At 52.7% G+C, this 13,095-nt stretch overlaps 2 protein-coding genes across 2 annotated transcripts in view; both read left to right on the plus strand.

Moving 5' to 3' along the window:
• The window catches only part of ECH1 (enoyl CoA hydratase 1, peroxisomal), a 9,022-nt gene extending 7,157 nt beyond the window's left edge, over positions 1-1,865 (plus strand). The window contains exons 7-10 of the mRNA XM_008573938.1: positions 742-812; positions 913-984; positions 1,255-1,405; positions 1,554-1,865. Coding sequence (XP_008572160.1) covers positions 742-812; positions 913-984; positions 1,255-1,405; positions 1,554-1,658 — 399 coding nt within the window. The 3' untranslated portion in view covers positions 1,659-1,865. The remainder of the gene's footprint in view (positions 1-741; positions 813-912; positions 985-1,254; positions 1,406-1,553) is intronic.
• A 742-nt stretch (positions 1,866-2,607) lies between these two features.
• On the plus strand, positions 2,608-9,955 carry LGALS4 (lectin, galactoside-binding, soluble, 4). Its single transcript, XM_008573939.1, has 10 exons — positions 2,608-3,104; positions 3,384-3,472; positions 4,786-4,990; positions 6,889-7,023; positions 8,590-8,616; positions 8,755-8,769; positions 8,950-8,979; positions 9,252-9,340; positions 9,480-9,645; positions 9,725-9,955. The coding sequence occupies exons 1-10, from the start codon at positions 3,060-3,062 to the stop codon at positions 9,869-9,871; spliced, it is 948 nt and encodes a 315-aa protein (XP_008572161.1). The 5' UTR covers positions 2,608-3,059; the 3' UTR covers positions 9,872-9,955.
• Positions 9,956-13,095: the final 3,140 nt, after the last annotated feature.

Raw genomic sequence — 13,095 nt, forward strand, 5'->3', positions numbered from 1 at the left:
ATGCAACCCCATGTCTTGGGAGGAGGGGCTGGTTCCTGTGGTTGTTCAGTGTCCCTGGCCTCTACCTCCCAGGTGTGGATCTCATTACCGCCTGTGATATCCGCTACTGTGCCCAGGATGCTTACTTCCAGGTGAAGGTGAGTTCCTAAGCTCCTGCCTCCTCAAGTCCCGCCTAGAGCTGTGCCATGAGTAGCAGAGCTGGGGCAGAGAAGGGACAGTACAGGCCAGTGGGGTTGAGGGGCCTGCAGTGAGCTCTGAGGGCTTCATGAAAGAGTTAGAGCTGAACCTTACAAAGGAAGGCTCAGCTGTGGAGGGAGTCGAGGACAGATGGTCCAGGTGAGGCCATGAGCAAGTAAAGGTGTGGGGGTGGGGATGAGGCTGGCAATGCCAGAGCCTGGGGTTGCTGCTGGGGTCATGCTGGAGAGGGTGGGAGGCAGGGTGGAGCCCACGCATGCAGTAAAAGGGTCAGGTGGGTCAGGCTAAGGACGGCTCCCTCTGGAGACAGACATGACTGGCCCTGAGGGTTGGGAGGCCAGAGGAGCTGGAAGGTGGGCTCTGTTCGAGACTGAAGGAACCTACGTGGGTAAAAGCATGATGGTGGGAATGGAATGGGGTGTTTGGAGGGAGTCACTGAGATGGGGGTGGGACCCCTGCAGTAAATGCAAGATTTCACTGACATGGAGGTTGCACGGGGAGCAATGCTGGGCAGAAATCAAACACTGACACGATTGCTCCCCGCAGGAGGTGGACGTGGGTTTGGCTGCCGATGTAGGAACGCTGCAGCGACTGCCCAAGGTCATCGGGAACCAGAGGTGGGTGGGTGGCAGGGAGGGGAGCCTGTGGGAGGGGACTGCAGGGCATCTTCCAGACCCAGGGTGACAGCAGACTCTGGTATGCCTTCCCCTCTTGCAGCCTGGTCCGTGAGCTGGCCTTCACCGCCCGCAAGATGATGGCTGATGAGGCCCTGGGCAGCGGGCTGGTCAGGTAGGGGCTGAGGCCACGGTGGTCGAGTGCTTTGGGGCAGCAAGGCCTGGCTGGGGCTCTGTGGGTGCCCTGGCATCCTTGCCCAGGGATTCCAAGTAGCGTCTTTTCTCTGAGTGGTCATTTCTTTGTTCGGGAGTCAGCACCCTGCTCTGATTAGGCTGTTTCGCTGGGCTCCTCTGCCTTCTACTGTGAGTGGCCGCTTCTTCACCTGTAGGAGAGAGGGGAGAGAGCCCTTCTCAGCTGCCTGATGCCCAGTCCCTTTCCTCGCAGCCGGGTGTTCCCAGACAAGGAGGTCATGCTCGACGCGGCCTTTGCCCTGGCGGCTGAGATCTCCAGCAAGAGCCCGGTGGCGGTGCAGAGTACCAAAATCAACTTGCTCTACTCCCGTGACCATTCAGTGGCCGAGAGTCTCAACTACGTGGTAAGCCGCTTCCTCCGACCAGTCGCGACCGTTCTCTGATCCCAGAGTGAGCAGTGGGGCTCAGCGGCCCGTCTTGGGCCTTGTCCTGGCATTGGTGCACTGCTAGTCCTCCCTACGCTTTTCAACAGCCCCGGCCCTCTTTATGCAGGCAACCTGGAATATGAGCATGCTGCAAACCAAGGACATCGTTAAGTCTGTCCAGGCCACAATGGAGAAGAAGGAACTGAAAAGCGTCACCTTCTCCAAGCTCTGAGAGCCCTGGTGTCCCAGGCGCTGGCTTGGGGCTGGCTTTGTCCCGCCTCATGCCCATGTGTCCTCATCGGCAGAGAGGGAGGATTGGTGAAGCTGGTCGTCTTGGTGCCTTCTCCCGTAGTCTCCCAGTTTATAAATTAATGACACTGATTTCCTGAAGCCCAGGGCCTTATCTTCAGCCTATGAACAATAAAGCAATGTAAAAAAACCCTGGTAGGCTTATTGGAGGGGAAGGGGGCTAAAATGCACCCGGGGGCTGCAAGGACCACAGTTGTGAGGGTTGGAGAGAGAGACTTAGCCGATGGGAACGGGTGGCATGCTGATGACCATTCAGACTAGCCTTGGACAGGTGAGACCAATGGAAAGTCTGGGAGGGACGGAACAGAGCAAAAGTTGCTTGTTCCCGCTGGGCTGAAAGGCCACCTGCAGTCCCCCTGCCTGCTCCTGGGTGGGGGTGGTGCTCAGCGGCCTGGACCTCTCTTGCCCAGGATAGTGGGAGCCAGTGCTGGAATCTGGCTGGGTTTCCACTGCCACCCAGTTTTCGGCCAGTTGCCTCGTTTCTTTAAGCTTTAGGTTTTCTTATCCATGTATAATCCCAACCTCCTGGGTTTATATTCGGAATGAGTACAAGAGACACAGCGTTAAGTTAGTGCTTCTATATACCAAGTCCTGTCCTCAGCATTTATTAACTTAGTGAATCCTTTCAAGGACCCTGTGAGGTTGAGAATCTCACTACCCCCATTGTACAGATGGGCAAATGTGCAGTTTGAGGGTAAGCTGCTGACCCAAGATCACATAGCCAGGAAGTGGCAGAGGCAGGATTTGAACCCAGAACTTCTGGCTCTGGACACTAGTGCTTTAAACCACTCTACATACAATATATTGTACATTGCAAAGATGTGCAGGGAGCATGCAATAAATCGAGACCCTTCCACCTTTCCTGGGAGAGTCAAGAACTCCCAGTTCCTCCCTGCTTTCTCCTGCTTCCACTACCCAGCTGTCCTGGACCACTCCTGCAGCCCGGCCCTGCCCTGCCCAACCTGCCTGGTCTCACCCTCCCTCTGCCAACAGAGGTCTGGGCAGGGTTTTATGGACTCAGATAAGGCTCCAGCAGGGCCGAAGTTCACTAGCTCTTCCTCTTTGCAGGAGGGCCCAGGGGAGGGGACCCAAATGATTTGGTCCTGGCTAGTCACCAGCGAGTCTGGTAAGAGAAGGGAGACTAGGGTGTGCTCTAGGAGAAGACGTGAGCCTGGGATCCCCAGAAGAGGGACCCCGTGGACTCTCCCCTGCCAGCCACTCCCTTCCCCTCAGGTATAAGAGCCACCCACTACCTGCCATCTGCCACCATTTCCCACTCCTGCAGCTCTTCTCACAGGACGAGCCACCAGTCCAGCCTCTCGAGATGGCCTTTGTCCCTCCACCAGGCTACCAGCCTACCTACAACCCGGTGAGATACTGGCCCAGGCCCTGGCTTTGCTCCACCCTTAACCCACACCAATTTACCCGTGCCCTGACCCTCAGGGGGCCACTTGACTCTGGGGTCTGATTTACCCAATATTGACCTTGAGGCTTGCTTTACTCCCACCCTGATGCTGAGGCTGTTCGTGTCCTCGGCCCTCTTCATCTTCACCCTGACCTCTCACCCTTAGTTTCCTTCGTCTCCCTTGCTTAAGGGACTGGGGGGCTCAGATGGCCTCTGAGCCCCCTCACCTGGCCTCTTCTACAGACTCTGCCCTACAACAAGCCCATCCCAGGCGGTCTCAGTGTTGGAACATCCGTTTACATCCAAGGAGTGGCCAGTGAGCACATGAACAGGTAAGACCCTCCCCTGCCAGGCTAGGCTGCTTCTGGGTCTGGCTGTAGGGGACCTTCTTGCCTTCCTCCACCCTGTTGGGGGAGGGGACTCTGCCAGCCCACCCGATGACCAAGGACCAGCAGGGCTGGGTGGTCAGATCAGGAGGGGGCATCTGGGGGCTGGCAGTAGTCAGGGAGGGCGCACCGTGAGAGGGGGGCCCTAGAGTTGGCACGTTGGGCTGGAACTCATGGGTATGGTAGCATGAATTCAGATCACAGCCTCCGAGACAGGCCTTTGAGTTCAAATCCCAGCTCTGCACTTTCCAGCTGTGTGAGGCAGCAAGCTACTACCTCTCTGTGCTTCATTTTCCCATCTGTAAAATGGACGTGTGAGGAGTCAACAATCAGTGAGAAGCGTAGAGTAAGTGTGGTAATAAGTCGTTAAGTCTTAGCTTTTCTTAGGGCCTTAAATGGTGATAATAATTGAACTGACCTCCTGGGGCTGCTGTTTCTTTATTCACTGAGCGCCCACTCTGCGCCTGGGCACTGGGGATACACCAGTGAACAGGACAGAGCCCTGCCCTCATGGAGCCCACATCCTAGGAGAGGAGACACATGAAAAATAAATAAGTCAATATATAATATGTCAGACGGTGATAAGTGCTATAGAGAAAAATAAGGAGGGAAGGAAGATGATGGGGAGTTTTAAGGGAGGACAGGGTGGCATTATCCCTTTCAATAGGGTGGCCAGGAAAGGCCTCCTTGCAAATGGAACATTTCAGCAAAGACCTGAAGGAGGTGGGGGAGGGTGCCTTGGGACAGCTGCAGAAAGGGCGCTCCAGGCGTGAAGAACAGCTGGTGCAAAGGGCCTGAGATGGGCGTGTGCCTGCCCTGTGGGAGTAACTGGGGGGGCTGGTGTGGTGAAGGTGCAGGACGCGCTGTGGCATGTGCCTCTGGCTGCATGTGCGGAATGGCCTGCAGAGGCCAGGAAGGGAGCAGGGAGACCTGAACTGATAGATGTCAAGTGCATAGGACAGGGTCTGGTCCACGGTAAATGCAGGAGCCCCTGTAGCAGTTGTAGTTGGAATCAGGGGAGAGGCTAGGGGAAGTGGCCTAAGAAGCAAAGGTGGCGAGTGGAGGGGTGGTGGTGGGAATCTGCCTTCTGGAACGAAGGGGCACGACCTCCCCTCCTCACTTGGATCAACGGTGCCAAGGTCACCCCTCAGAGCTGATGCTGAGGTTTGGGTCAGGGAACCCCAAGAGAAGGTGGGTCAGAGGAGGCCCTGCGCACTGACCAGTGGCACTGGGAGAATGAGCCCTTCCTGTCCCACCAGGTTCTTTGTGAACTTCACGGTGGGGCATGACTCGGGGGCAGACGTCGCCTTCCACTTCAATCCCCGCTTTGACGGCTGGGACAAGGTGGTCTTCAACTCGAAGCAGGGCGGGAAGTGGGGCAACGAGGAGAGGAAGAGGAGCATGCCCTTCCACAAGGGCGCCGCCTTCGAGCTGGTGTTCACGGTCCTGGCTGAGCACTACAAGGTCCGAGCCCCCCTCCCTCCTTGCCCATCTGCCTGCCTTCCCTCCTCCCTTCCTTGCCACCTCTCTCCTTCCTAGCTCACTTTTTTCTTTTCTTTTCTTTCTTTCCTGCATATTAAAGTGCTCTCTTATCTCTTCTCATCGTTAGCATCCCTCTACTGCTGGGAGCCTTCTCATTCATCTCCCGTATATTATCTTGTCCCTTTGCGTTCTTGCAAAATGTGTGCCTTTGCCAGTTCTTAAGGAGAACTCTGAACACACACCGCAGGAAGTGAGTGCAGTGGGCCCCGTGTCTCCTGCCCCCACAAGAGTTGTCACCTCAAGGTCCCTCTGCTTTCATCTCTACCTCCCATTTCCCCCTCCCATGTTACTTAAAAGCAAATTCCAGACATCACATCATTTCATTCCTAAATGTTTCTATTTCTAAAAACGTAATCACACCGGCCAGCCACCAAATAAGCAAATAAATAAAACAGTCTCGATGCCATTATCACACCTAAAAAGGAGCAGTTCTTCTTCATTCAGAAGAGGCGTCCTCTCGTGTCCTGTCCTGTACCAACTACCTCATACAAGCTGTAGTGTTTGTTGTTTTCTATAGTTTGTTTGAATTGGGGTCCAAAGAAGGCCCGCACGTGGTGATGGACAACTAGTATGTGCGTATGTTTTGAAGTTGTATTTAAGTGTGACCAGGTGGAGAAAAGTGCACACCATCTGTTTGCTGCTTTATGATAAAGAGAATACACCTGTATAACCAGCACCTTGGTCCAGAAACAGACCCTTAAAATCCCAAAGCCCTTTTGTGTCCCACCCAGTCCACTCTTTCCCAGGGGTGACCTTTATCCTGATTTCTCTCGGCCTAGATCTGTTTCTGTGCCTTTTATTAAAAATATGTCTATACTCAATGCTGTGCCAGCATTTTCTGTTTCTTTTCTCACTCATTGTGTTGTGTGTTGCTGGGATACACCTGGTCTGTGGCTTCTTGTGGCAGTACAGGACTCTCTGGCATATGCCCTCTGAGATTACCCTGTCCCTGCCTCGGGCTCCCCGTGAACAACGCTGCAGCAGACACCCTTAGGTATATTCCCATGTGACCCGTAGCGCAGTCTCCTGGAGGAGAGTGGCATGGTTGGAGAACCTACCTGGGCTGTACTTTCTGTTGTGTGGGCACCAGATTTCTCCCCTCATCACCAGAGGTTACCATCATGGTTTGGGGTTCAAGTGTGGGCTTTGCCTCTCTCGAGGTGTGGCCTCAAGCTGGTCACTCTACCACCCGTAGACTCCATTTTCTTGAACAATGGGGACAATCCCTTGTCCCGCCTCACAGAGCTGTTGAGAGAATGACCAAGTTGACATCACCATGTACAGCACTTAGCATGGGGAAGCACTCAGTCCTGCGGAGCTGGCTCCCAGCCCAAGACCCTTGCTTAGCACTGAGTAGAAGCTGTGGTAACTTTAAGCACACTGAGCTGTGACAAGAAGGCAAGGCTCTATGCTAGATTTCCACAGGCCTTTGACATGTTTTGCTGGATTTTCATCTTTCCAACAATCCCAGAGATGAGCAAGCCCCCATTTTACAGATGAAGAAACAGGCTCAGAAAGGTAAAGTAACTTACCTGAGGTCACACAGCCAAACCATGTCAGAGATAGACCTCAAATGCAACTCATTTGGTACCAGAACCAGAATTCAGACTTGGTTCTCTCCCAATCCCCATCCGTAGACTAAATTCTCTATTCTGTCCCCTTCACCAATGTGATCTGACCTTTGACCTTGGCCTCATCTCTCACCTGTGGACTCCAAGGTTCCTGACTCCCAGCTCATCCCCAAGACTTTTGACCCAAGTCAAAAAGATCCCTGTTCTCTGCTTCCTGTTCCTACCTAACCTCTTTTCCCTGCCCTCCAGGTGGTGGTAAATGGAAATCCCTTCTATGAGTTCAAGCACCGGCTCCCTGTAAAGATGGTCACCCACCTGCAAGTGGATGGCGACCTGGAGCTTCAATCAATCAACTTCATTGGAGGCCACCACCCCCCAAACCAGGTGTGTGGTGTCCCCTCCTTTATTTGCTTCCTTCCTTCCTTAATTCATCCCCACATCCATTGATTTCCCAAGCACCTACTCTGTGCCAGTCCTTTTGGTGGGTGATGCCAGGGACCCAGGAATGACCAAGACAGTCCACTGGGAAGACAGACCCATCACCAGGCAGTGATGGCTACAAGGGGTCAGGGCCGGGACCGGGAAGCACAGGAAGAGGGGTTGGGGCTGGGACAGGGTGGAGGGATATACTGGAGGTCCGGGAGTCTAAAGGAAGGGTGTGACCTAGTCATGGGGTCAGGAAGTGTGTAACTTTCAGGAAGTAAAGATAAGGAGGAGTAGAGAAGACAGAAATAGCAAACAGATACAGGAGAAGTTGCTTACCGTCACTAATCACCTGGGAAACCCAATTTAAACCACAACGAGCTACCCCTACGTGCCCAGCGGAAGAGCTGTGAGGGGAAGGGTACACAATGCCAGTCGTTGGTGAGCATGTGGAACAGCGCATGGCTGTTGGGAGTGTAAACTGGTACAAACACCTTGGAAAATGGCTGGGTAGCATCTGTGAAAGCTGAGCAAAGACATGCCACAGTGGCCCGGAAACTCCGTCCCCATTTAGGCAGTGGACACACAGCTGCCTGCACGTGCTCCCTGCAGCGTCCGCAGCGGCACGGCCTCTGCGAGCCCCGGGCAGACTCCTGCCTGCCCAGAGCAAACCCACGTAGCCATAAAAGAAGAAAAGCACAAGCGGTTGCTCAGGGATCTGGGGAGAGATGTGATAAAACCACAAGGAAAGGGAATTCCCTGTAAGCCTCAGTTCAGGTAGTGTTACCTGTGAGGAGGCAGGGACGGGGTGGGGAAGGCTGGTTTTTAGGGGCCTTCAGAATAGCTGGCTGAAAACAACAGTCAAAGAAGAGAGGAGTTAAATAGAAGGAGGAGAAGAGGAGGAAGCGGAGAGAAAGCAAAGGTGACGGACGAGGGAGGGGAAATCACCAGACAGAAGGAATCACCTGTTTGCAGGTGGCTGAGGGAGGAGAGAGAGACAGAGAGGAAGAGAGGGAGGGAGGATCCGAGACAGAGGCAGAGACGACAGACAGAGACTGAGACAGGAACAGACACGCGCACATACGCCCGAGAGCGCCGGGGACAGACTCAGAGCCACAGGGCCCTGGTGGCGCGGGACTGCGGGGCAGCCGTGGTGGGAGCTGAGATGAGCGGGGTATGGAGTGGGCCGGGGAGAGCTGCTGAGGAGCTTGTACTTCATGGTGCGGCCCTGGGCTGAGCGGGGAGGAGAGGGGTGGACAGGGGCCCTGCGACAGCAGGAAGACAGCACAGGGGAGGGCAGAGAACAGAACTTAGCAGATGTTGTCCTAAAGCCGTGGGGTGAGGCTCCCTGGGCATCGGCGGTCCCTAACACGGCGAGTCCCTCCCTCTCCGTTCATCAGTCACCAGCCCCCCTTTGACTCCAGAGTTCCCCTGCACGGCGGTGGCGAGCTGCCCCAGAGCAGGCACCCTCGACACCTTGCAGGCCCAAATTTGGGGTCCCCTCATGACCTCTTTCTGTGCCCGCAGAGATCCATGACTAACCCAGCTTACCCTGTAAGTACCTGCTGGTGGGTGACGGTTTTCCCCTGAGGTGGGGGTTCAGTGGCCGAGGCGGTCCCGGGGCAGCTAAAAGACCCCGAGCCCCCCTCACCATTGCTTCCTTCCTCCATGCCCGGACACTGCCATCAACAGCCGAACCAGCTGCCCGTAAGTGGAAGGGTCTGTGGCCAGCTGGGGGGGTGTGAGAACTGGGGTCAGGGGAGGTTGGAGGGGTTGGACTCCCAGTCGCACTAACCCAGCACCTAGAGAAATGCCTGCACATAGTAGGTGTGCTGTAAATATTTGTTGGATATCGTCAAATAATATCACTTCTTCCTCACTTCACAGACCATGGAAGGACCCCCAGCCTTCAACCCGGTATGGTGTCATGCCAGGCTCGGGGCTCTGCGGTGGGCAGTTTGAGGGGAAGCAGGGACTGATGGTGGGGAGGGGGCGCTGATCCGCGGGGAACCCTGAGAGGGTGTCTGGAGCCGGAAGTGGGGGGAGGGTGGAGTTGGTGGTCAGGGCTGGGGAGGAATGGGGTTGGGGACATTTTGCAGGAGGAGTGGGGCCTCTCTCTGAAAAATTGTTCCTGCATCTGGCTTCTGGTAACCCGAGAGAGGATGAGACCCCATGCTCTCTTCCCACAGCCTGTGCCATACACGGGGAGACTGCATGGGGGGCTTACAGCCCGAAGGACCGTCATAGTCAAGGGCTATCTACCCCCCACGAGCAAGAGGTACAGAACCTGGACTGAGGTGGGAACCCCAGTCCCTCCCCCCTCAGACCCCTCCTCCTTTAGGAACCTAGGAGTCCAGGCCCCAGTCCCCTCCTCCCTTGGGGACCCATCTAATGCCCACCTCCCTCTCTGCCCCCAGCTTTGCTATCAACTTCAAGGTGGGATCCTCAGGGGACATAGCTCTGCACATTAATCCCCGCCTGGTCGAGGGCGCCGTGGTTCGGAACAGCCGTTTGAATGGCTCGTGGGGAGCCGAGGAGAGGACGATCTCCTACAACCCATTTGGTCCTGGACGGTACTTTGATGTGAGTCTGGGGTCTCTTTCCCCCTTCCGTCCAAAGCCTGTGTCCTGGCCCCAGCTTCATGCCTGCCCCGTCCCTGCAGTTGTCCATTCGCTGTGGCGTGGATCGCTTCAAGGTTTATGCCAATGGTCAGCACCTCTTCGACTTTCCCCATCGATTCTCGGCCTTCCAGAAGGTGGACATGCTGGAAATCCAGGGTGACGTCACCTTGTCCTATGTCCAGATCTGATCTGTTGCCGGGGCCGTAACTCTCGGGAAAACAGAAAGATCCCCTAGGACTCCCTTCTAACCCCTAATAAAATGTCAGAGGGTGTCTCATGAGTGTATGTGTCTCCTTTCACCTTCCTCACTATTCCTGCCTTCCTGGTTCAGTCATGCACTGTCCATTCAACCATCCAGTCATCTGCCCACCCATCCTCCCATCATCATAAATCTACTTAGGCCCCAAACACTAATTTAGGGCTTTATATGTATCAACTCCTTCAATCCTCACAACCCCAGGAAGTAGGAACTATTACATCCCTCTGTCACAGATGAGGACACAGGCAAAGAAAAAATAAAGCAAATTGCCCCAAAATGTCACAGGTCCCATAAATGACAGAACCAGGATTCGAATCCGGCTGGTCCTGCTCCCAGGCTGCACATTTAACCACAATATGGCCTGTCGTTCCGTCCATCCGTGTATCCATCTCTGCGCTCATCCACCTGAGCATCCGCCTCTCTCCATCCATCCGCCAACCAGACATCCAACCGTCTGCACACTCATCAGTCCATCTACTGACTTGTCTAACCATCCTTTCACCCAGTCCTTTATCCATCCATCCATCCGTCTCTCCACCCATCCATTTCATCATTCTCAGTCTCTCCAGAATCTCACCACTTACTTGTTGACCAGTTCACCTATGTGTCTATTTGTTCATCCATCCTGACGCCCAGCTTCTATGCATTCATTCATTTCTTCATCCCTGCACGTGTCCGTGCAGTTCTCTGCCTTCCATCACATCCATCCGTTTGTCCTCCATATGTCCATCGTCCCTTTGTTCAGCCATGCGTCCATTTCTCCGTTTTCTATATATCCAGTTATCCCTTCTCCTTATCTTTATCTATTCTTCCATCCATTTCCAACTCAAGTTGGAAAGTTATCCGTTTATTTACCTCTTTGTCTCTCCATCTGTCCACCTGCCATCCATTCAACCGTCCTTTCAAGTCAGTCTTACTGATTTAATCATTCACTCATTTATTTATATTTTCATTTATCCATCCTTTCACTGCTTTATTTATTCACCTTTGTACTCACTTATTCCCTCACTTACTCACCTGTTGGTTCACTTATCTACAATTCGGTCATTTGTCAGTGTCGATTCATGTGCTTATTCGTTCTTCTATTTATTGTTGCATTCCTTCATCTAGTATCATTCTCAAACTTAGCTACACACTACAATCACCTAGTGAGCTCCTAAAAAATATTGACACCTGGCCCCAACCCAGATCGTTAGTAGGTTAAACCATAGAAAAATGTCATTTTTGTAGGTAGGTCAAAGGTGATTAAACATCAATTTCTTGTGTTTTAGCCTAGTAAATCAGTAGTGGAACCTGAGCATTAATATTTTTATTAAACTCTCCAGATGATTGTAAAGGTTTGGGAAGCACTGATTCAAGGATGTTCTGTGGGACCTTAAATCCTGGATGGATGCTGAGGAGGTGGGAAAGGTGGAGGGCAAACCTGGGGCAGTCTCCAGTCTAGGGCGTTCTTTCCTCCCTTCTGGACCACATGTAGGGAGGTGACTCCTCCCCTCTGCACCCCTCCGTCACTGGACAGTCACTGCCCAGGGATGGCAGTGAAGAAACACCATCAGTTGCAGAGCCTGCAGGGGCTTGGGAAGGGGAGGTGGAGTCTGGAGCTCTTCCTGGAGGTTGAGACCCCAAAGTACCTAGAAAGGTCACATATTATTTTTCTGTCGCTGCTGTGACCAATCACCACAAATTTAGCAGCTTAAGACAACATGCATTTATCATCCCACAGTTCTGTATATAGAGTGAGGCTCAGCTGTGTCCTCTGCTCACAGGCCGAGCAAGGTCTTGGCAGGGCTGTGTTCCGGAGACCGAGGGGATGAATCTGCTTCCAAGTGCATTCAGGTTGACAGAATTCAGTTCCTCGCGGCTGAACAGCTGAACAGACTGAGGCTCCCGTTTCCTTGCTGGCTGGTGCCTCTCTCAGCTCCTCAAGGCCCTCACACGCCTTATCACCCTGCTCCTCCTTCTTCAAAACTTCCCTCACTTCAAACCTCTCTAACTTTCCCTTCTGCCCCATCTCTTCCGACTCCAGCTCTATCTTGGGCCCATCCAGATAACCCAGAATAATGCCCCTGTTTTAAGGCCCATAATCTCAATCACATCTGCAAAGTCCCTTTTGCCAGGTAGTGTAACATATTCACAGGTTTCAGGGAGTAGGGCGCAGACCTCCTTGGGGAGCCATTCTGCCTGCCACAGATCAGTAGGAGACAGTCCCCACAGGGTCTGGCAGGCCACGCTGAGGAGCTTGGATTTTGTCCTGAAGGCTGTGGACGGCCGGGAAAGCCAAGGGCCATGGTTAGATGTGAGCTTTAGAAAGATCCCAACAATTAGAAATGGGCAAAAGATGTCAGTAGACATTTCTGCAATGAAGATATATAAATGGATAACAAGCACATGAAAAGACATTCCATGTCATTAGTCATTAAGAAAATGCAAATCATATCCACAATGACACCCACTTCACACCTATTAGGGTGGCCGTCATAAAAAAGACAATAATAAGTGTTGGTGAAGATGTGGAGAAACAGGAACCCTCAAACAGTTCCGGTGGGAATGTGAAATGGTGCAGCTGCTGGGAAAACGGTTTGGCTCTTCCTTAGAGGTTAACACAGAGTTATCATATGACCCAAGAATTTCACTCCTACGTATGTACCCAAGAACAATGAAAACACATGTCCACAAATAACCTTGTACACAAATGTTCATAGCAGCATTATTCATAACAGCCAAGATATGGAAACAACCCAGATATCCATCACTTACGAATGGATAAACATATACGTTCCATTCATATATGGCCATTCCATATGGAATATCATTCAGCCATAAAAAGGAATAAAGTACCGACACATGCTACAACACGTACAAACCATGAAAACACTGTGTTAAGTGAAAGAAGCCAGATACAAAAGGCCGCATACTGTATGATTCCATTTATATAAAATGTACAGATTGGCAAATCCATAGAGATAGAAAGTAGATTAGTGGTTCCCAGGGGCTGGGGGAAGGGAAAACGGGGAAGTGACTGCGAATGGGTATGGGGTTTCTTTTCGAGGTGATCAAAATATTCTTTTTTTTTTTTTCTTTTCTTAATTTTCTTTTGTCAATATACAATGAGGTTGATTATTGTGGCCCATTACCGAAACCCCCCTCCCTCCT

Source organism: Galeopterus variegatus, unplaced genomic scaffold, assembly GCF_000696425.1.
Source record: "Galeopterus variegatus unplaced genomic scaffold, G_variegatus-3.0.2 Scaffold973, whole genome shotgun sequence".
Lineage (NCBI taxonomy): Eukaryota > Metazoa > Chordata > Mammalia > Dermoptera > Cynocephalidae > Galeopterus > Galeopterus variegatus.

Bases quoted from the DNA above. Each gene is read 5' to 3' on its own strand.
- LGALS4 (XM_008573939.1), top strand. From the start codon at position 3,060: ATGGCCTTTGTCCCTCCACCAGGCTACCAGCCTACCTACAACCCG. The intron at 4,991-6,888 runs GTCCGAGCCCCC...CCTGCCCTCCAG, and splicing joins TCCTGGCTGAGCACTACAAG to GTGGTGGTAAATGGAAATCC. The intron at 9,646-9,724 runs GTGAGTCTGGGG...CCGTCCCTGCAG, and splicing joins GTCCTGGACGGTACTTTGAT to TTGTCCATTCGCTGTGGCGT.